Genomic DNA, 21,957 nt, shown 5'->3' on the forward strand with positions numbered 1-21,957 from the left:
ACCAACTCCATTGGCTACCCCACGAGCATTCTGTACCTCGGCATTCACAGTCGTAATGCGAGAGTTGGTTGGAGCAAGCTTCAATTCTAGTCTCTTTGCGGCACCCTCAGTCACGAAATTATGAGTTGCTCCAGTATCCACCATTGCACGAGCATGATTGTTGTTGATAGTGAGATCCACGTACTGATTGCTATTCTCGGTAGGTTGGATAGCTTGCTTCGTGACAGCACCACATAATCGGATCATACCTAACTGTACGGTTCCCAAACTCTCTCATTACGGCTTCTCCTTCTGTTCACGGACCATGGCGTTGAGGCTCTTTAGGTCGGGATAATTCCTGAAGCTGTGCGACCCTCCGCATATGTAACATCCCTTCTTCTCGGCGTAGCCTTGACGGCCACTCAACTTTTTGTAATCTTGAGTCTTGTAGTATTGTTGTTGTATCTCCTTGCCTTTGCCACGGTCTCCCCTACCTTTGACATTGTTAAACTTTGATTCTTTGTCGTGCTTGTCATGCCTGAAATCCATCAATGATTCAACCTCCACTATGGCTTGGTCTATATCTGCGACTTGTCGGCGTTGCAACTCCTGCTTAGCCCAATTTTGCAACCTGTCCATGAAGTGGAACAACAAGTCATCATTGGTCAGGTTGGGGATTTGAAGCATAAGGGTAGTGAACTCCTTGACATAGACACGTATGCTCCATGTTTGCTTCAACTCCCTAAGCTTGCGCCTTGCCTCGTACAAGACATTGTTTAGAAAGAACTGTCGCTTGAACTCGACTTTTAACTGATCCACTTGCTAATAGTTCATAGACCTTTATCCACGTCGTCCATCTTCCTTCTCCATCATAGCATGGCAATCTCTGAGAGGTACAACACTACAGTGTTGATCATGGCCTCGTCATCCCTCACTTTGTCGTGCTTGAAGTAGTTCTCCAAGTGCCAAAGGATATTTTTCACTTCTTATGCATCACGAACACCTTTGAAAACCGGAGGTTTGGGAGCCTCGATCTTGGCCTCTCTCGTGACCACAACATTGCTGCCTGCTTCGGTTACGCCAGAATTGACATGCTCATCGAGTGACTCTATCTTTGACTTCATAGCATCGATAGTACTCAAAGCCTTTATGAGTTTGCACTCTAAGGTAGTGATGGTTTGCCATAGTTCCATCTCGGTCTCTGTACGTCCCCGCCAAGTCTTTTCGGATACTGTCAATCTCTTAAAGAGTGTGCCCCTCAAGAACACTAAGGGTGCCTTCCACCTTCCCCAAGCGTTGGCCAAAGATCTCCACGGCGTCCACCCCAGCGTTCATCTTCATCACCCACACTTTACCGAGCGAGACGTCCTCGGGCAGAACCTCCACTTCATCCTCGCTCGCCTCAGGGGCAGATGATTCTTGGGATGTAAGCCCTTCGTTTGACACAACTTCGGGTGGCATCTCCTGGCTTTTGTTGGTGGCATTTCTCTTTTTATTACGGCTGCTCTTGCCAGCAACATCCTGAATGATGTTGGCTTGGGTGTTGGCAGTGTTAATTTCTCTGTCGTTCGCCATTCCCTTAGTTGCGACCTTTGCTCTGATACTACGTTGTCATGTCCTTAGTAGTTAACTAAGTACACGTGCGACACTTGACAACTCGCTCACGATCTTGCACAACTTGCTCACGTTCTTGCTATGCCAAGTCAGCCTTACTGCACTCAAGATGGCTAAGAGAATGGTAGAAAGAACACAAGAGAATTGTTAAATGAAGCTTTGTATTAGAGAGAACTTGAATTGTTTGCTAGGGGCTAGGGGGTGAAATACAAATGAATGACCACCTTTATATACTAGTCTCTTACGGGTTAGTGTGTAAATATTAATTGTTACACAAGTCCTTAATATTTACAAGATAAGGACTTTCTCTAGAATTCTCTACAAGTCTAGAAGATTCCAAGGACTTTCCTAACAAATCCATAGGCATTTAGGGTCTTCCAAAGGATATGTCCATACTTCTCTAGAATCTTCTCACAAATACTAGATTTCCTCCTATGTAAACTTCCACATGGTATTAATATATGTCAAATGGTGCCTATGCGGCATGATGACGTGGCAGGTCATTACAAGAAGCTATATATGTTGAAAATAATGAATGCAAGAACAGTAACAACAATAAAATAATAAAACAATATGAAAACCTACATAAGAAAAGCAACATGTAGTAATACAAACTATGAAACTATAATAATAATAATAATAATAATAATAATAATAATAATAATAATAATAATAATGATATTCGGGTCAACTTAGCATAAATATAATATTCTAAACTCAGACCGTCTACTAACTTTTTACCCTAATCCTTAATCTTTCGTATCGGGTCATATACTTAGAAGGTTAAGAAGAATTTTCATATAATTTTAGCTTTTGAGTTTTGCACAATGTTAAATTTTCTAAAATTGCTATATCTGAACAGTTTCTATTTAAAAAAGAAAAAATATAAATATTTTCTGGGGCTTCGCCGCTTGTCTCAAGGCTAACGCCACTTATCGATCGAAGCACATGCACCAGCTGCGGCTCTCAGAACGAGACGACGTTAAGTGTGCACGTGACGCGGAAGCAGGTGGCGTATTTCATTTGCCACGTCGGATCAAAAGACAAATTGTTTTATTCCACGTGTTGCATATGACACAGCATAGAGTGAATGTTGTATTTCTACCATGTTTGTCCCGTTCTCTAACTGCACCTCTTTTCTTTGCTTGGGGTCCCTGGATCACGAAAAGGAGTCCCCGGAATTCTACTTCCTCCAAATGACCTTAGTATCCTCCTCATTTATTACATAAATTAGCAAGAAATAACTTTTGGTATAAAATACTTAAAACAAATAATCTTCCGTACATATCTTACCTTTTTTACTTAGCTAAAAAAATATAGGAAAGGCAAATACAAAGTGCAAGTTCTTTAATACGAGAATGAAAATTTATCCAAATAGTAAAATGATCTATGATAAAATGTTTCAGTCAAACAAAATTCATTTTATGTATACATAACTACTAGCATTTAGAGAATTTAAAGAACCCACGGTAAAATAACAGGGGCTCTTTTGACATTTCAAAGTGTTAAAGATGGCAGATCTCCGCACAGTCAAGAGTTCCCATTCGCAATACTACTATATAAAGATCTCTTGAGATCCACAATGAGAAACGAAACTGAAGTTATTTTTTCAGTGAGCTGAGAGAAGGGATAAGAGTGAAAAAATGGCGATTAGGTTATGGATTTCCTTATTCCTCTGCGTTTACGCCTTGATAGGATCGCTTTCTTATGCTTCTGAGAGCGAAGAGAAGGAGTAAGTTGTGACACTGGATCACTCCAATTTCTCTGATTTCGTCGGTCAACACAAATTCATCGTCGTCGAGTTCTATGCCCCTTGGTAAATTTCACTAATTACACTTTCAATTTGTAACATTGCTTTTTTATTTTCATTACTGTCTGTAGTTTTTGAATCTGTAGCTTCTCTATTCAGACGTATCTTTCAGATTCAGATATTTTCTGTTTTTCTTTTCCCTTAAAAGACTGATTTTTTCTGGATATTTTTGTTCATTGATAGTCGATTGGTCTTTTATTTGAAAAATAAGAGCTTAAACAGATGTTACGGAGATTATCAGATCTAGGGTGCCCTTTTTTAATTAAGGGAAATGGTTTTCATGAAAATATTCCTCTGTGGGAAGTATCTTACTTAGGGAAATCTTTTCTTGCGTTTAAATTCTGATGTAGAAGTTAGAGACATATGGTAATCATACAAGGTGTAGAATAATTTGCGAGGATAGTGTTTTCGGGATATTTTTGAGTACTAAAGGTGGATAAAAAGTATTGAATGAAGCATGTGATATGGAGTAAAGAGTTGGAACTTCTGCGCATAAGTGAGTAAAGTCATTGTACCATCTTGGTGAAAAAGTGTTATCATTGGATTTCCAAAACTCAAGGTAAGCAAATACATGGAGAGACAATTTCACCAAGGAATGATGAAATCATGAATGACGTTTGTTTTTACATTATTATGCAGCTTTACCAAACAGTCAAAGCTAGAAGCTTTAATGCATTTTCTTTATTGAATCAACAAAATAAGCTGCACTTTTTTTTTTTTACTTATCTGCGATTTCTGTCTCTATTTAAGTCACAAGGAAATTGTATGCCTCAAATTGGAAGCAGTTATTTCTTTCCATGTTTATTAATTACTTTGATATTTTATAGGTGTGGTCATTGCAAGAAACTTGCTCCTGAGGTAAGAACCACTAACACATTCTTTAGAATCTTATAAAATGTAATATGGTTTTAGAGCATAAGTATGCGCAATGCATTTAAACACTTCACTTGGTAATTTGCAGTATGAGAAAGCAGCACAAATTTTAAGTCAGAATGATCCACCTGTTATTCTGGCCAAAGTTGATGCTAATGAGGAGCAAAACAAGATTCTTGCCAGTGAGTTTGATATAAAAGGTTTCCCTACAATTAAGATCTTGAGGTATGGAGGAAGCGTTGTTCAAGATTACAAAGGACCACGTGAGGCGGATGGTATCGTTTCTTACTTAAAGAAACAAAGTGGTCCTGCTTCTACTGAAATTAAATCTGCTGATGATGTTACTGATGTCAATAAGATCATTATCGTAAGTGCCCTCCCCTCTGTATCTCTCTCATTATATATGTGTACACACACCCAAACACATGCTCACACCAGAGTAACCCGATACACAAACACCCAAAATTGCTCCCACTGGTTTGCATCTGTTTTTCTTTTATTGCTTTAACCCCTAAGAGATCTGCTGAATGGGAGTTGACATTATGGTTTGATATTCTTATAGGTTGGGGTCTTCCCAGAGTTCTCTGGCGAGAAATATGAGAATTTCACAGCTCTGGCTGAGAGATTACGTTCTGACTATGAGTTTGCTCATACTTTGGATGCTAAACTCCTTCCTCGAGGGGATTCATCAGTTTCAGGCCCTGTTGTTAGGTTATTCAAGCCTTTTGATGAACTTTTTGTAGATTTCCAGGTATTGGATCTGTGTAAAAGTTTTGTACATTTTCTGATGTACTAGACAATGTTTCAAATTATGATCATATGTACTTGCAGGAGTTCGATGTGGATACCTTAGCAAAGTTAGTTGAAGCAGCAAGCATTCCAACTGTGACTCTATTTAACAAGGACCCCAATAACCATCCTTTTGTTATCAAATTCTTCAACAGTCCAAATGCCAAGGTGCAACATTTACTTAGTTTACCAGTTTTATATTGCATGTGCAGACTCTGTTAGTCTTGTTGCTGTCTAAACTAAACCCGTAACTATTCTCCAATATGCTACCGAATCTCTTGTTCTAAGGTGGTGTCTCTTGTTTTACGTTTTGGAGCAACGATGTTTGCTAATAGGAGAGTAAATGTGGATCAAGATTTTTCCTTCAAATTATTTTCTTCACTTTTTAGATTATTATGTTTTGTTGCCCTGATACTAAGTTGCTCTTTCATTTATGTTATCAGTATGAACTCTTCCTGTATAATGACAACTACCATGAGCAAAGATAGACGAGTAAAGAATGGATAGAAGAACTTCATCTTGTGTTTTTTCCGAAAATTTTGCTAGTCTCCGAAAGTATATGTATCAAGTAAAGTTGTTTCTCATAGCGGCTGCTTGTTTAATTTCCTGCTAGCTTGCACTTTCTAGAGCTGTAGTCGAAAATGGGTCTACTTTTGACATAGCATATCTTCTGGTGGTTCTGCTATCGTAATTCCACTATTGCTGTACTGGATATGCACTTTATGCACCCAACTCTGGTTTCCTTATCGAAGTTTAGTTCCAATTATCTCTTTGTGCTGGACTATTTAGAGCTGGAGGGCTTTCCCCGTTTTCTCCCCATTACCCTAATTTCGAGTAGTTTCTAATAAATGAGTATGACATTGGCAGGCCATGCTGTTCGTAAACTTCAACAGTGGCCTAATTGATACTTTTAAATCCAAGTATCATGAAGTTGCTGAGCAGTACAAAGGCAATGATATTAGTTTCTTAATTGGTGATGTTGAGGCCAGTCAAGGTGCCTTCCAGGTTAGGTTTCATATTGGTTGTGTTTGAATCATTTCTTGTTATTGACGTTAACATGATGATATATTTGGCTTTGTTGAGCAGTACTTTGGACTCAAAGAAGATCAGGTACCTCTAATCATCATACAGACAAATGATGGGGAGAAATATCTCAAACCAAATGTTGAGCCTGATCATATTGCTTCATGGGTTAAGGATTTTAAGGTAATGAAGCACTCTGCTTTTTCTTTTACCTGTTTCTCTTGTATTAATTGTTTCTCCATTCATTTTACATATCCTTGGTTTTACCTCTTGAAATGATGAACTGAATTTCTCTTTAAAAAATTCTAAGTGTTGCTTGAGATGTAAACAAATCGAATGTAAAGAGAAGTTCTCAAGAAGCCTTGTTTCTGTGGGCAGCTTTTTTCTTATAATACTACAACAACAACAACAACCCAGTATAATCCCACTAGTGGGGTCTGGGAAGGGTAGTGTGTGCGCAGACCTTACCCCTACCCTGGCAGAGAGGCTGTTTCCGATAGAACTTCTCAAGAAGCCTTGTTTCTGTGGGCAGCTTTTTTCTTATAATACTACTACAACAACAACAACAACCCAGTATAATCCTACTAGTGGGGTCTGGGGAGGGTAGTGTGTGCGCAGACCTTACCCCTATCCTGGGAGAGTGGCTGTTTCCGATAGACCCTCGGCTCCCTCCCTCCAAGAACTCCCCACCTTGCTCTTGGGGTGACCCGAACCCACAACCTCTTGGTTGGAAGTGGATGGTGCTTACCACTAGAGCAACCCACTCTTGTCTAGCTTTTTTTCTTATAATGTTTCTAAAATATTTACTCACATCATATTTCAGGACGGCAAGGCGAAACCTTTCAAAAAATCAGAACCTATCCCAGAGGTTAACAGCGAACCTGTTAAAGTTGTGGTTGCTGACACTCTCCAGGATATGGTTTTCAACTCTGCGAAGAATGGTATTCTCTACGTTCAAATACTGTTGACATTTTCTTCAGTTCCATCTTAGTGCTTCATATAGAATTTATTGCAACACTGTCATGCACTCTTATGCAGTAAAGCAACTGAACTTCAAATTGTATATTTCGCTATTTCGCATGGCTATTCAGCATGATATAAATTGAGTTGATTTGATGAAAAAATGATATAAATTGAGTTTAAAAGCATACTAGACTGACTTACAATGGTCATGATTTTGAGATTAGTTGTTCCAACTTGCTCTGATTAAGCTGTTCAGAAAATGTTGATAAGTGACATAATTAAACATATGGTATTAGATCATCATCTGCGGAATATGACATAGTAGTAATCAAACAAGTCGTATCACAATCTATTTAAGTGCAGTATGACATTTTATAACTACCACTTACGAGTTACGAGTCAATTATGTGGTGTAATTCAATTTCTTCCTTGCTCCATCCTACTCCTTGTGTTCATCTTTTTCATATCCCTGAACTCAAACATGTTTCTTAGTTAGAACTTTTTACTGGATATGCATTTTGATGATTATTGTGGTTGTTTCTTATAGTACTCCTCGAGTTTTATGCCCCTTGGTGCGGACACTGCAAGCAGTTGGCCCCGATCCTTGATGAAGTGGCTGTCTCATTTGAAAGCGATGCTGATGTTATGATTGCTAAAATTGTGAGATTCCTACTCAAAGCTCTTCATTTTGTCATGGTTCTGACATATATTGTGTATTTTGAGTATGTTTATTGCTTGTACAGTAAAATTGGAGGAACATGTTGGGCACAGAGTATTTTGTTTTGGGGAAGAAAAGTTCAGGAGTTTAAAAATTGTTTTACATAACTTTTTGTCATATATAATGTGATAGCGGGTTCTTTATGTAAAACTGTATAAGATTTGGTCCCAGTTAACAAAAATGTTTACCAATCTGGACAAAGTACTATCTGATGTAAACACTGATGAGATAATACCTAGGGTTGAGTGCTTACCAGCACAGTCTGCATAGGAATGAAGGTAAAAAGTTCAAGCATGAGGCAACAAGTATCTGCTTGCTAGTATAAGCTTGGAGATTACGTGCCTCATTTTGCAGCTTCATGCATTATTACCTAACAAAATTTTTGCGCCCAACTTGTTAAACAATGTGCTTAAATTTTGTTGCACTCAAGTTTTCTTAAAAGCAGAGTATTTCATGCCTTTTACCTTTTAAATTTTGCTGTTTTTCCGCCCTAGCATATAGGTTGGCTCCTCCTTTTCGGGGGTAGATACTTCAATCTTGTGTAAATATTTGAAATTTGAATGTTGGAAATTGCTAACAAAGTCTTCTTTTGCTTTTATGTAGGATGGTACTGCTAATGATATTCCCCAGGGAACTTTTGATGTCCAAGGTTATCCGACTATTTATTTCAAGACAGCAAGTGGAAAGATCTCGCAGTATGAAGGTGACAGGACCAAGGAAGACATTATTGACTTCATCCACAATAATCGGGATAAAGCTGCGGACCAAGGTTCGAGAAAAGAGGAGCTATAAGTAAAGGTAACTGAACTTGTAGGTCAAAACATTATTACTACTTGTGGAGTAAAACATAGCATTTGAAGTTGTCATATGCTGCATTTGGAGTTGTGTCATCTGCTTTGAAGTTTACCTGTAATTCAACGAATACATAATGTTTTGTTCAGTATTAGTGAAAATGGTGATATTGAGGTAAATTTTGATAGTAGTTGGAACGAATGGACAAGAAATTAAATGAACTTGAGCTGAAGACATGCATTTTCTCCTCTGGGTTTTCCCTGTTGTGTCTGGTTTGAGTGGAAACAAGAATTATCAATGGGCCTAAGAATAAAACAATATTTCTATTTTTTCTATTTGTTTTCTTTTTGTACTAACCAACCAGGAGAAGGAGAAAGCTATTGAACTTTACCTTCCTTTATTTCTCAATGTAGGAAAGATTCTAACTTGCTTTCAGACGTGGCTTATATATTTGGAAAAAGTTTTGACTAGTTTTTGTTTGCTTTATGGTGTCTAAATTTTCTCTTTGCCTCTGCCAGGAAGAATAGCAACAAGAGGAGATTTTGAAGTTTCCCAAGGCATTTGGCATTGTGTTGGCATTTACCAACTCCAATCAAGTGAGGAAACAAAGTGCGCAACATCTCTAACCCCGCTCCCATCCCACCCCCAAACCCCCAGCATCACAACCCCCCAAATAGCCTGTCTTTACCATGTTCTGTAACAAAAATTTCTGATAAGGTTTTGTTGAGGAATAGGTATCGTAGCTAGTCTCAATAGTTTGAGTAGTGCATCTCAGCATAATGAATGTTTTTCTGGAGAAACTATCATTTAAGTTATTTATGAAGCAAAGTGAAAACCCTTTAAACTTGTCTTGAATGTCTCTTGCTTTTAGACTTTCTTTTTCTTCTGTTAGCTTTCCGGTTACACTTGGTAACTAAATGTTTCTATTAGATGATAAATACTGGTTCTGCAGTCTCCACTTTTATGTAGAGGTGGAGTGTCGTCTACTTACTGTTGGTGCCCTTTCTTTCTTCGCTTGGTTATGGGTGATTTCCTGTTTTAGTTTAGATGACACGTTTTTCGAGAGTCAATTTGACTAAACTTTGAAACTAAATTAAATTAGTTCAACTTAGTATTTTAGTACAATTTTTCTCATATCAATTTGATAACAAAATGTATTTTAAAATATTAGTAGCGAAATGTGTAATCTTAGGAGTAATATTTTTTTTAATGAAAAATATACTCTCTGAAGATGTAGATTTGCACGCAGCAATGGCATGATTTTGCTTGTACTTGGTAAGAATGAACTATTTCTCCCAATTATATTCTTCAGACACGGGTTCATTACAGTTTTAGCGAGGAAGTCAACTAGGTAAAGATGGTACGGTTTTTGTGTCCATTTTCTGGAACTCATTAAGAGCAGACAATTGAAGATGCTCCAAACCACAACACATCAGCATAAGTGATGAGTTTTATGTACTTGTATCACCTGAGGAAACACAATTGGAGAGGACAGCTCAAAGTGACATAAGCCAATGACACTCCTAACCAGTCCTGAGAGTTGTATAAGGAGCAATCATCGCTCTTGACAGAGGATGTATACCCTAAGAAGAGCATGTGATGTAACTTGTAAGCAAGTAGCCAAATGAATTCTGATGCACATGAGCGCATTCATAATAAATGGCATATTAGAAGATGAACTCAGACGTGTTACATTCATTTGAAAGAAGAAGGAAGCACAAGTCCCAGTACATCATTAAGCCAAGTCCACTCAGGTAAAACGGCGCATGATACACTTTGAAAAGGAGGTCAATCAAATGAGTACTAGCCTACTTCTCTGACCTTGTTGCATCGAATAAACAAGAATCGATCCCAACCAAGGAATGACATTTGGTGAGAACGTATGAGACTAGAGGACATTCATCAAAATTCAAATGCTGCTTGTAGGTTAGAGCCATTCTCATCCCAAGTGGTGACCCAATTTGCCCATTGCTTCAAGAGAAGCTTCACTGCGCTTGCATGGATGTGGAGGACTACCTCCCTGGACATTTAAGCAAGTAACCCCGAGAAGGAGAAGAAGAAGAACCACAGCAGTAGGTACCACACGAGACAGAAGAAGACTTCATTGACCATCTTTTTAACATACAATATAACTCTTGCACAATAAGGATTATATTATATAGAAGAAAGCACCACGCAAGGAAACCATACACGGAGAGAAAACAAAGACATCGACCTAGTGAGAACGGTCAGTGTTTCCATTTACCCATAATTGTTTTATTTTCTTCACTCAATACAATTGAACTCCCTCTCAACATCCATAACTCTGCTTTCAAACAATTTCCTGCAAAACTTTCTTTCATTGTTCCCCCAACTATCGATACTTGAAATTTTACATGTGATGATATTTGACTTTCATTCGCATAAAACAAGGAAGAGGTACTTGCGTGAGTGTGGTGGGGGATTGGTTCTGTGATTAAAATGCATTCCACACCATAATTGAGCAGGGACCTTAACTCGATAGGACGGAAACTAGTACGAGTTTATTTTCTACATCATTGCCAAAATTTTCATTCATCAACTCTACCCTGACACAGACTTAGGACTAACTTCCACAGTGCATCCCTTCCACCCTGATGAACCATACATCCAGCATAAATTACCTATGGATAAAACTATCCACCAATAAGACCCAATCAACAAATAAATGAATTACTATACAAGTACCTACCTATTAACGTCAACGGACAAAACTGAACTTAATGATTAACAGTTAAATATGCTAAAACTTATCGTCTCAAAAGCTGAACTTCTGATAGCCACTGCGTAACCAAGAGCATCCTCTGCGTGAATTGCTGTTACTGTCGAATATATCATTCTAATGTTATCCAAATAGTAATAAAGTTAGGATCCAATTTTGAAAATGATGCCAACGCTGCCTATGAACTGTCTCTAACACTCTGTAACCTGACTTGTTCATGCGCTCTCAGAGCTTCCGAAGTGAAGTTCTCCAAAGCCTTGAAAATTGGAAGTAAACCCCCCTGTAAACTACTAGAAGCTGCATCATGCACCAGCTTAATGGCATCCTTGTGCTTTGTTCTCTCCTCAACTAATTTCTTTTTAAACATATCCAAGTCCACCTTTAGATCGTCCAATGGTGAAATGCCTTTTTCGGATGGAACAATTATGTGACTTCTGTCGGACATTGCATCTTGCTCATGCTTCACGCTCCCTCTCTTACTCTGAAGCATGGTCAGCCGTTTCTTGTAGTCCTTTGAGAGATATTCTGCTTTGATCCTCTGTCTCTGCTCCTCATCTTGTCTTTCCCAAAGCTGCCTCAAACTTGTAGCAAAACTATTCATAGCAATTGCTACCCGAGTTTCAGAAATTGCTTCCATTGCCTGACTCCAATCATTGCAAATTACAAAAACTGGAGGAGCTCCAAGACGGCCAGGAGAGAAAGGGACAGGTCCATCGGGGGTTTCTTCCAGCTCATACTTAAGGCATAGTAGAAGCCACCCGTTCAAGGATTCTACATAGGATTTCTGGCTGCAAATCCAATCATTAAAGTGGCTACACCATGACGAAAGCTGCATCTCAAGTTCAAGAGTAGCTCTCACGCTTGAATCTCTTTGAAATCCAGTATTTGCTTTGAGAGCCCTTGTTTTACTCTCCATCACTGCTTGGAACTGCTTCTGATGACAACTGAGCATTGACCTCCACATTCTCACCAGCCTGCTTATTTACATACAGTATATCATCAGATCAGGCCTAAAGGTGCACCCACCAGCACGTAAATTGAGTGGAACGGGAAAAAATATGTAACTGCTATAAGTTCATGATGCATTAAGAATGCACGAGGGGTAACGTTTACTTCATGATGCATTAAGAATGCACGAGGGCTGTTTCCAAATGACCCTCGGCATCCTTCCCTCCAAGAACTCCCCACCTTGCTCTTAGGGTGACTCGAACTCACAACCTCTTGGTTGAAAGTGGAGGGTGCTTACCATCAGAGCAACCCACCTTTACTTCAATTCTTGAGGCGAGAAATACAAAATAAAGCATAGATTACAATGCCAAGTTCATGTGGCATTGCAATGCATGAGAAGTAAAAGTTCAGAATACTTCTTGAAGGGAGGAACAAAAAGTAAATAATGCATTAGCATGCTTAGTTCATATACATTACAATGCATGACAAAATAATCATTCGCGTTATATCTTAAAAGGAGAAAACAAGATTCATGCATTACAATGCTAAGTTCATGATGACAATCCATGACCAAGTAAAATGGTTCACGTTACTTCTTGAAGAGAGGAACAACAAATAAATAACAGAATAGCAGCTCAAGACGTGGAAAAGAGAAATAAAAATAACACAAAGGAGATAAGAAGTGAAGCAACAAATACTGATAATAGATTATCCACTACAAATAATGAATTAAAACCTTCCGAACGAACTTGAATATTAAGCAAATAAAAGCCTTCGAAACAAGCAAACATTCAATACTTTGTTTTCTTGCTACGTTTTTCAAACTGAAGATACAAATTAAATTTCCTTGGTAAGAACGTTCCAACCCTCAAATAGAACTCCCCAAGATCTTGACGGTAACAATTGCTAAATACAAAAGTTTACATGACTTACATATATAACCAGTTAAAAATAAGTAGTTTTGTAACAGCTGAATTAAAATACACCTACCAGATGCGGGCAGAAAAGAATTAAGTACATCTATCCACTTAAGCTAACTACAGCTAAAATATAATTTCACACACTAAGGTGATGCAGTCAAGTCTTTTGGAAATATTCAATATCTCAATCAACCCTAACTTGCTGAAGAGAAAAGTCCAAATTCATATCCACATTTTCAAAAGCTAACCATAATCAATCCACTAAGATTTCCGAATATCTTATAAAAGCGCAAATGTTAACTAGTTAATATATGACCACTAAATTTGTTAACTACTTGTGAGCATTCAAACTAATCCGGGACTGCACCATTATTTTAGGCATAGGAAGATATTAACATTAGGTCATTTGTCTCCTTCTCTGGCCATGTCTGTTTCCCTACTTTCTCTGTCTCGCCAAACTAAAAGTGAAACATAATAAAAGGATGCAGAACTTTCCTCCAAAATCCTAATTTGATAAAAACAACTGCACCATATAATGTGGCAGGAAAAAAGAACAGAAAATGTTCATGAATGAAGAGAGGATGAATGCATTATATAAAAAGGTTGGAAGGAACTCAGGAAACAAATGTGATCTTAAAGGGGAACAAAGTGATACAGAGGAAAGAATGAAATACAAGAATTAACGAAATAATTGAGTAGACCCATACCCGTGAATTAATTCTGCAACTTGGGGTTGCAATTCTTCATCCCTTAATTTGTGAATTCTGTGTGCGATTGCATCAATTGCTTTTATACAGACGTTAAGTTTTGTTAGCAATCTTCTGATAGATGCCTGAGTAGCATCGATCTTGCTTGACTCAGCTCCTTGCTCGTCCAAGCTTCTCAGCCTTCTACACTGCTTTTCATATATGAGCCGCAGTTTTTCTTCATCCTACATCAAACTAACCACTTCAATGAACACAAAGTCCAAAACAGCAATATCACTATGATAAAAACTCAATTTGAGAAAGTAGATACAGGAATTTGCAATAGATGAGTCATTTGAATGTGTCACAGGTCATCAGATTAATAATGAAAGCAAGAATGCCCTTAAAATATATGATGGTTTCATGAAGATTAAAGAATATGAAGTCAGCAAAATATTTAACCTTAAGATTTTGCATAGAATTCTTGTTTAATGGAAATAAATGATCTTTAAGCTATTAGAATTTGAACTCAATTAAAGAAGCTGTTTAAGAATATTGAACACCGAAAATCCTGTGTAAAACTCCATTCAACTAAAAAAAGAATATTGTTGATTAGTTGACGATATTCCAGACACTACTGGCTGATGGGAACACCAAGTCCTACCAAGATATCATTTGATGGCTTTTTATTCTACTTACCTTCACATGTAAGGATCTAATACAACTATGATTATCTGCATTTGAGTGACTATACCTTTTAATGGAAGGCAATATTCTACTTCCTCTGTACCATTTTATGTGACACAAATTCTTTTCTAGTCTGTTCCAAAAGAATGATACTTTCTATAGTTAGAAATAATTTAACTTTAAAATTCTTATTTTACCCTTAATGAGATGATTTATAGCCACGCAAATGTCTATGGCTTGCTTTAGATCACAAGTTTCAAATTTCTTTCTTTCTTTCTTCCTTTCTTAAACTATGTGCCCAGTCAAACACCATCACATAAAATGGGACAGAGAGGGTAATTTCTTGTCTTTGACTTGAATAAAGAAGTTTCAGTGTCAAAATATATATCATGGGCGTAAGCTGCTACAAATTCCAATTTCCTTACTTCAGTGAGCAAAGCATAAAGAACTCGAGACTTCTTTATTCATCATCTACTTGAGCACTTTGAGATCTTGACATCATTATGGAATAATAAAGTTTTATATTGCCATTTCAATTTATGCGCTCAATCTGATCACACATTGTATCTTCTATATTTCTAACAAGGGCACCAGCATTCATAAAACATGAGATTTTTTCATCCTTGCTTCCAGTTTGGAAGCAGATGTCTTACCCCTACCATTCTTTTGCCCAAGGAACTAGATATTGTAATTAACTATCCAAACATCCCGATTCCTACTAAAATTTGATGACCGTATCTGGTTCATCAAATGTTCTTCTGACTCAAAGTTAAGAGAAACATGTTACATTTATCAGTATAAAATCACAAGTTTAACCTAGGAACTAACTCATTGATCGCTTTCAGTCTGGCCAAGGATACAATTAGCTGATCCAAAAGTGCAGTAATGATGATGAAATTTATCAAAAGACCGGTCCCCTAAAGAATTGAAATCTAATATCAAATTGATGAGTCAATAGCTCCAAAAGCTAACTTTCAATGAAAGAAAAACACTGCTTAAGCTTCAACCAACTATAGCAAAAGCTGAACAAGATATCAGTCAAACGGCTTCATTCATTAAGGAGAATACCAATTCACATGGCACATGAGAAATTCCATGTTTTCCACTTCTAGAGAATTCTACACATGAAAATATATAGACAAACGAATCTTTCAATAGCTCATCATATAGACATAAAAAAGATCTTAGTAGAGTTGTCTACCATTACCTTAACTTCCTTATATAGTTTCTTCTCCCATTCATATAGCTCGTCAAGGGTAGATGACAGGTTACAGGGCTGCACAACATTGTCTTGGCCAACATCTCCAAAATAGGATTTCGCCAATTTTCTTGTTTTGGTAGCCAGTCTAACTGACTTCAGTGTCACCGTATGCGATACCGACATGGACGGGACAATCAGGTATAAAATCCGGGATACGAGCTCTGAGCACAAAAATCAGGGGAGTAAGAAGGATGTCATCATGTTTCTCCCAGGAAGTTTATCAAGAAAGTCGAGATAATGGGCAAATCACAAATAAAGGCAAACGAGCGACTACTGATCAGAGAAAATTCTCTGATTGGATGCATTTACGGCATTAGCTATGCTTACTGGAACAATTCTATTTCTAACTTATTGCCATCTCTGTTTTTCACATTTTAATTAAAAAACTACTAATAGCTAGGGAAACACATGCATCAATTGTAAATTCATAAATTCATATTGAGATGGGGAACAAGTGCAACAATGACAAACTAGCTGCAATTTACATTGAGATGCGGTATATTTAATATTTTCCCATCTCATAAATAATGATTAACACAGTCTACATTCTAAAAACTAGCTGCAAATTTGTTAAGCAGTAACAATCTAAAATGACACTAATGCCATGAGTGAGCTGTCGGTTACTCCGCGGAGAAAGTTCTCTAGTTAGTGAAGATTTATGGAAAAGGGCCATATTTGCCCCTTTACTCTCGAAAATAAGTTATATTTACCCTTCGTTTCAGTGTCAGAGTAAAACTACCCCTACCAGTACACTTTTGGATCATATTTTCCCCTCACCCGTTAAATGGCTTGGTCCCATCTTAAAAAAGGGATGTGGCTGGTCCTGATTGGATAAAAAAGACCCGCCCACTAAACTTAATTTTCTTCTTAATCTTTTCTCATTTATTTTTTTCCTTTTCTCATTAATTTTTGTTATTTCCTTCTCTCCATCCTGGTCTTCTTCCCTACAATTCCAGAAGAGAAGGCCCAACTTCATGAAAATCAATAACAAAAATCTACACACTACCACCACCTTAAATTATCACAATTTTCTAGCTTTCTTTAAACCCTCTATTTTCCCTTTCCTTTTATATCTATTTGAGCTCGTTTTTTCTGATATGAGTTTCATAGAAAGGAGGAAATTAGATTCGCAGTAAGGAGGTGTTCGGTCATTAAAATGGTGAAAGTTGCTAACTTCATCACCAATGTAGCAGCTGTCTTTAATTTTTGATGCTAAGTTATGGAGTTTTGACAGAGAAAAGTGGAATAAAGGAAATGAGAAAGAAAAAGAAAAGAAGTAACTGAAAGTTTGTAGTAATTCTTGAGAGAGAATAGGAGTGAGGTAAATGGAGTTTGCTCTGAAGTTAAATGCTGGAAAATGTGTGGTGGTTAATGGAGGAATAAGGGTGTTGCCGGGTGTTAAGGAAGAGGGAGGAAGGTGACGAAGGTGGAGTGAAGAGGATTGGATTTTGGTTCACCAATTGGAAGACCAATAAAGCAGACTTTGAAGGTGCAAACAATGGGGATGTTAATAATGCCAAGAAAGGAGAAATGTCGAAAACCATTAGCTGGGCATCAATCAAGAGGCCTACTGGTTACTGCATCATTAGAAGCATGATATCCATACACAAAAAGAGTGGTGAAACAGGGAAGAGAATGCAAAAATGAAGACGAGGAAGAGAACAAGAGAAAGTTGACCTGGAATTATGCAAGAAAAGGATACTCATGGGAGAGAAATTTGGCCGCCTTCATTACGGTCAGAATGGCGTTCTGTTACCAGAACTTCTTCCAACGTGGTGGAATGAGTTTAAATTTTTCTTTGGGATGGATGGGTTATTAGTATGAGTCGGGTGGGATTTAACTAGAAATGGGGTGGATCTTTTTTATCCAATCAGGGTCGGCCACATGTCTTTTTAAGATGGGACCAAATCATTTAACGGGTGGACGGCAAATATGATCTAAAACTATAACGGTAGGGGTAGTTATACTAAGAAACTGAAATGGAGGGTAGATATAACCTATTTTCGATAGTAAAGGAGCAAATATGGCCCTTTTCCAGAAGATTTAAGTAGATTAAGAACACGGGGGCAGAAAAAGAAGTCTAAATGAGCTGAACTAAGCTTACACTCATTAAACCATAAAAGTATTAACTTATGAACATAACAAAGTAAAAAAGAACCACATAGACGAAGTAGAAACTTAGAAGAACCCCAGCATCACTGAATCAAGAGAAACATTGGCAGAACCATACCTTTAACAAGGCTAGGCTGGTAAGGAAGCTTCCCAACCTCAAGCATCAGAGCAACTTCCCTTCCATTACTGGAAGCAATCTCAAATTCATCTCTAATTTCAGCCACAACCTCATGAAGATCCCTGGTGCCATGAGCATGTGATGTGGTCAAGCTACTTGACTTGGGTGATTCAATCTCGTTCTTTGACACTTCATCAACTTCAAAAGTCACTCCTTTCTTCTTCAAATGCACATCTTCTGGGCTTCTTGACACGAGCGTTTCAAAATTGCTCTTTTCCTCTGTGATATCAATTGAGCCTGTGCCCCCACTACTGTGTGATGGTTCTGCACTCGAAAGGTGAGAACCTGAATCGTACATTGTTGATATTGTCTTTGTCCTGCCACTACTACCCTCAAATTTTAGTCCCCTCGAACTTGATGAGCCCTCCCCATTATGTAATGACGAGTCAGGTTTTGAACTGCCCACACTACCGTGTCCTGCTACACCCCTTAAATCAACTCCATGAGGCATTGGTGGCATTGATTTCCTACCACTGTCACTACTTCTTGACGAATTCGCCTCCCCAGAACGCCTTGTCCTTGACTCATTACTCAAATTCTTTCCTTTATGGTACTCCTTATACATCTCTGTCTCAGTTTCTTCTTCTAAATCAGGAATGCCCTCTCTCTCCCTCACTTCAGTCGAATTAGGACTACTACCTACTGATGCAGAACCGTGTTTTTCATGTGAGAAGTAACCCAAATAGCCATTATCATAAGGATCAAACGGATTGATAGAGTCCCAAAGAGAAGCCTTTGGAGAAGGAGGTGGCGGTGGCTCCTTTGGAGGACTTGGTTTCTTCCCTTGATTACTCTGATTTCCCCTTTCACCCATTGGAGGAGCCATTGGGTATCCAAAAAACCCACCATTTTCATTAGGGTAACTCCAATACGAATTGGAATACCCAGTAGACGAAGCTGGATCTGCTTCGTGAACCACTGTGTTCATCACAGGGGAAGATCTCTTCATGTAGTAAGCATACATGTTTGGATTTCCACCACCAAATTGCTGTCCTTGTCCTTGTCCTTGTCCTTGACCTCCTCCCCAAGAAGGAGCCTGAAATTGTTGGTTCATTCCATAAAATGGATCCCAAAATCCTTGTGGAGGAGGAGGAGGAGGAGCCTCATGATTCATCATCATACCATATGGCTCATTATTCATCATCCCATATGGCATCCCCCCATACTGCTGTTGCGGGTATGAGGAAGTTGATGGCTCCCCTTCTTCCACCATACGATGATGATGGTGGTGATGATGACCATGATCCTCATCATCATGCTCATGTACATTCCTATGACCCTTTCGAGGCTCATCATCTTCATGTACATTCCTATGACCCTTATTGCTATGACCCTTATTGCTATGACCCTTATTACTATGACCCTTATGCTGCAGATGCAAATGCTCAGCATCTTCGTCGGATGAATCTGATGACAAATGCAAGTGAGAATGGTCATGCTCATGCTCATCTTCATCGTGAAAATCCGAAACAGAACTATCCGTAGAAACCGAAATTGAAGATCCAGAAGATTTATTATGCTTATGATGAATGGTTCCACTAGCATTACTTCTATTGCTGCTTATTTTGCTTTCACCAGGCAAAATCAAAGAAGGGGAAGAAGGAGTGGAAAGAGACGAAGAAGAAGAGCCAACAATGAGCTCTTCATCAACAAACTTCCGAAGCGCTTCACCAACATCCTTAAGGGAGTGGAAGTAAGAAATATGTGCAGCAGCAAGGGCATAACGGTAATTAGCAGCAGCTTTGATCAGTTCTTTCCTCTCTCTACAACGAATCACTAGTTCTGTATCAACTGATTTAGACTCATTGCACCCCATCTCCTCAAAATCAAAAACAAAAACAGTAGCCAAACAGTCCTTAAGCCATACAGTAGCTCCTATAATTATTACCGATATTTTCACTGTAACTGTTGTGCGTATTCTTCCACCGCCTCCGGTCATCTCTTTACCTGTTTGCAGAATTGCATTGTGAAAAGGAAAGGGAAAAAAAACGCAGAAATCCCAAATCCCAAGTGAAAAGGGAATTCAATGAACTTATATTTGGCAAGTAGTAGTAAAAGTAAAAGTAGTAAAAGAAGGGGAAAATCTGACCTTTGAAATAGAGGGGATTGAATCTGGACCGCCCATACGAGTGGGGGCAACAAGTATCAATGTATCTCTGGAGAGATCTATGGAAGTTTGTGCGGAAATTGTTTGTTTTTATATATAAATATGCGCTTGAGAATTGAATAGAAGAAGCAATAAAATTTTATTTAATTGCTGGGGAGTTAATAAATGGAAGAAGAACATGTATTGAGATTTGTGATTGTTTGTTGAGATTTGTAATTTTTGTCAGTAAACAAAGATAGAGAAGGAGAAGAAGAAGAACAGAAACAGAGAAGATGAGTATTGAATTCAAATATTGAATTCTGTCCTAACTCTCTTCTTACCTTGTTATTAGTGTAATTTGTTTTCTCGGTGCTACTTTGGATTTGTCCGAAAAATAAGGGAAAAAAGAACAAAAGGGTTTATGGATGGGGCCCGAGGAGAGTAGGGGGTAGGGGGGTTGAAGAAGGGGAGGTTTAGATGGTGGGAAAAATAGTGTCAGAATTTGCAGAAGAAAGATCGTGGGTTAGTGACACAACGTAATTATTAACATTTGTTGGGTACCATAGTGTTTTGTTTTAAAAGGTTTATGCCTTTTACTTTTTGGGTTTCTTTTTGTAATTCGGACAACACCAGATGAAATCTTTACATTAATTAAGTAATTTAATAAAAAAATATGAAAATATTAACTTATCATAATTGAGTAACTTAATAAGATAAAAATATGGAGTTATTAATGATTTTATGAAAAAAGTATACTCAGCATCTATTAGTTTGGTTTAAATACTCAATAAGGATAATTTTTTAACAAATAAATATGATTCATAAGTTTGGTAAACTTTAGCGATCTCTATAATAATTATAGTAAAGATTTGGTCTTAAATTTTGTTATATCGAATTAAAGTTTTGAATCTCTTATGTAATTATTCTCAAATTTACTTGGGTATTCTCTCTTAATATTTGTTTATTTTTATAAATATAAAAAGATGATTCTCGATCATCTTAATTTTTATAACACCTTTAAATTTAAGATATCAAAAAATAATTGACACTATTTAGCTAATATATTAGTTTGTGTGACTTTAAACTTATGAAGAAGTTTAAAATAGGTTTTACCTATTCAAAATATAGACTTTGATATATTCCGACAAATTAATGTTTAATAAGTATATTGATATTTTGCCACGGCCCACGGCTAGTTGAAACAGATTAAGGCAGAATACTTATTTGCATATGGTATTTTCCGTCAAACCAAGTAATTTAACCTTAAGTTTTAAAAATTAATTTGAACATTAAACATGGACGTAACAAAACACTAAAATTCTGTATAATAATAAAAAAGCAATTTAACCTTAGATTTTAATTCCTGCATAATTAAAACCTATATAGTTATATATTAATTTATGTATTATCTGTTAATGAGAAAAATCGTTGTACTGATTAATTAGGGAAAAAATACTTAGTAAAGAGATTCAGAATCTGGAAAAAAATTAAATGGCACCGTCTCTCAATCGCTAAAAGTAAACAAATAAACAGAAGCATCATCATGTTTCTATTGTTCCTTTGTTGATGGCTTTTTACTTTGACCTGCAATATATGGCATTTAGCTGCAACAGCTACAACAATATTTGAATACTCTGATTTGGTAATTAAAGAAAATAATAAACAATGAAGTAATGGAAGAGAAGAGAAGGTATTTTTTTACATTTTTAGAAAGGGACATAGCCAAAAGGAGTTCAAATGTTGTCTGCATGCATGTCCGATAAATAAGAAGGAAAATA

The 21,957-nt window shown here is 37.4% G+C and overlaps 3 protein-coding genes across 3 annotated transcripts; 2 read left to right on the forward strand and 1 right to left on the reverse strand.

The window, feature by feature from the left end:
* The first annotated feature begins 3,172 nt into the window (after window positions 1-3,172).
* LOC107805680 (protein disulfide-isomerase-like) lies at window positions 3,173-9,409 on the forward strand. Its single transcript, XM_075245185.1, has 11 exons — window positions 3,173-3,409; window positions 4,231-4,261; window positions 4,365-4,643; window positions 4,839-5,027; window positions 5,108-5,233; window positions 5,933-6,070; window positions 6,152-6,271; window positions 6,912-7,029; window positions 7,599-7,711; window positions 8,373-8,567; window positions 9,080-9,409. Exons 6-10 carry the CDS (start codon window positions 5,936-5,938, stop codon window positions 8,559-8,561), a joined length of 675 nt encoding a protein of 224 aa, XP_075101286.1. The 5' UTR covers window positions 3,173-3,409; window positions 4,231-4,261; window positions 4,365-4,643; window positions 4,839-5,027; window positions 5,108-5,233; window positions 5,933-5,935; the 3' UTR covers window positions 8,562-8,567; window positions 9,080-9,409.
* LOC142161747 (protein disulfide-isomerase-like) lies at window positions 3,237-5,553 on the forward strand. The gene is made up of 7 exons (XM_075242810.1): window positions 3,237-3,325; window positions 4,231-4,261; window positions 4,365-4,643; window positions 4,839-5,027; window positions 5,108-5,233; window positions 5,354-5,404; window positions 5,509-5,553. Exons 1-7 carry the CDS (start codon window positions 3,237-3,239, stop codon window positions 5,551-5,553), a joined length of 810 nt encoding a protein of 269 aa, XP_075098911.1.
* A 1,666-nt stretch (window positions 9,410-11,075) lies between the features above and the next one.
* LOC107809451 (uncharacterized) lies at window positions 11,076-20,547 on the reverse strand. Its single transcript, XM_016634084.2, has 5 exons — window positions 20,183-20,547; window positions 18,034-20,040; window positions 15,750-15,964; window positions 13,877-14,100; window positions 11,076-12,275 (listed from the first exon to the last, which is right to left on the reverse strand). Exons 2-5 carry the CDS (start codon window positions 20,030-20,032, stop codon window positions 11,480-11,482), a joined length of 3,234 nt encoding a protein of 1,077 aa, XP_016489570.2. The 5' UTR covers window positions 20,033-20,040; window positions 20,183-20,547; the 3' UTR covers window positions 11,076-11,479.
* Window positions 20,548-21,957: the final 1,410 nt, after the last annotated feature.

This window comes from Nicotiana tabacum, chromosome 22 (genome assembly GCF_000715075.1).
Source record: "Nicotiana tabacum cultivar K326 chromosome 22, ASM71507v2, whole genome shotgun sequence".
Taxonomy (NCBI): Eukaryota; Viridiplantae; Streptophyta; class Magnoliopsida; order Solanales; family Solanaceae; genus Nicotiana; species Nicotiana tabacum.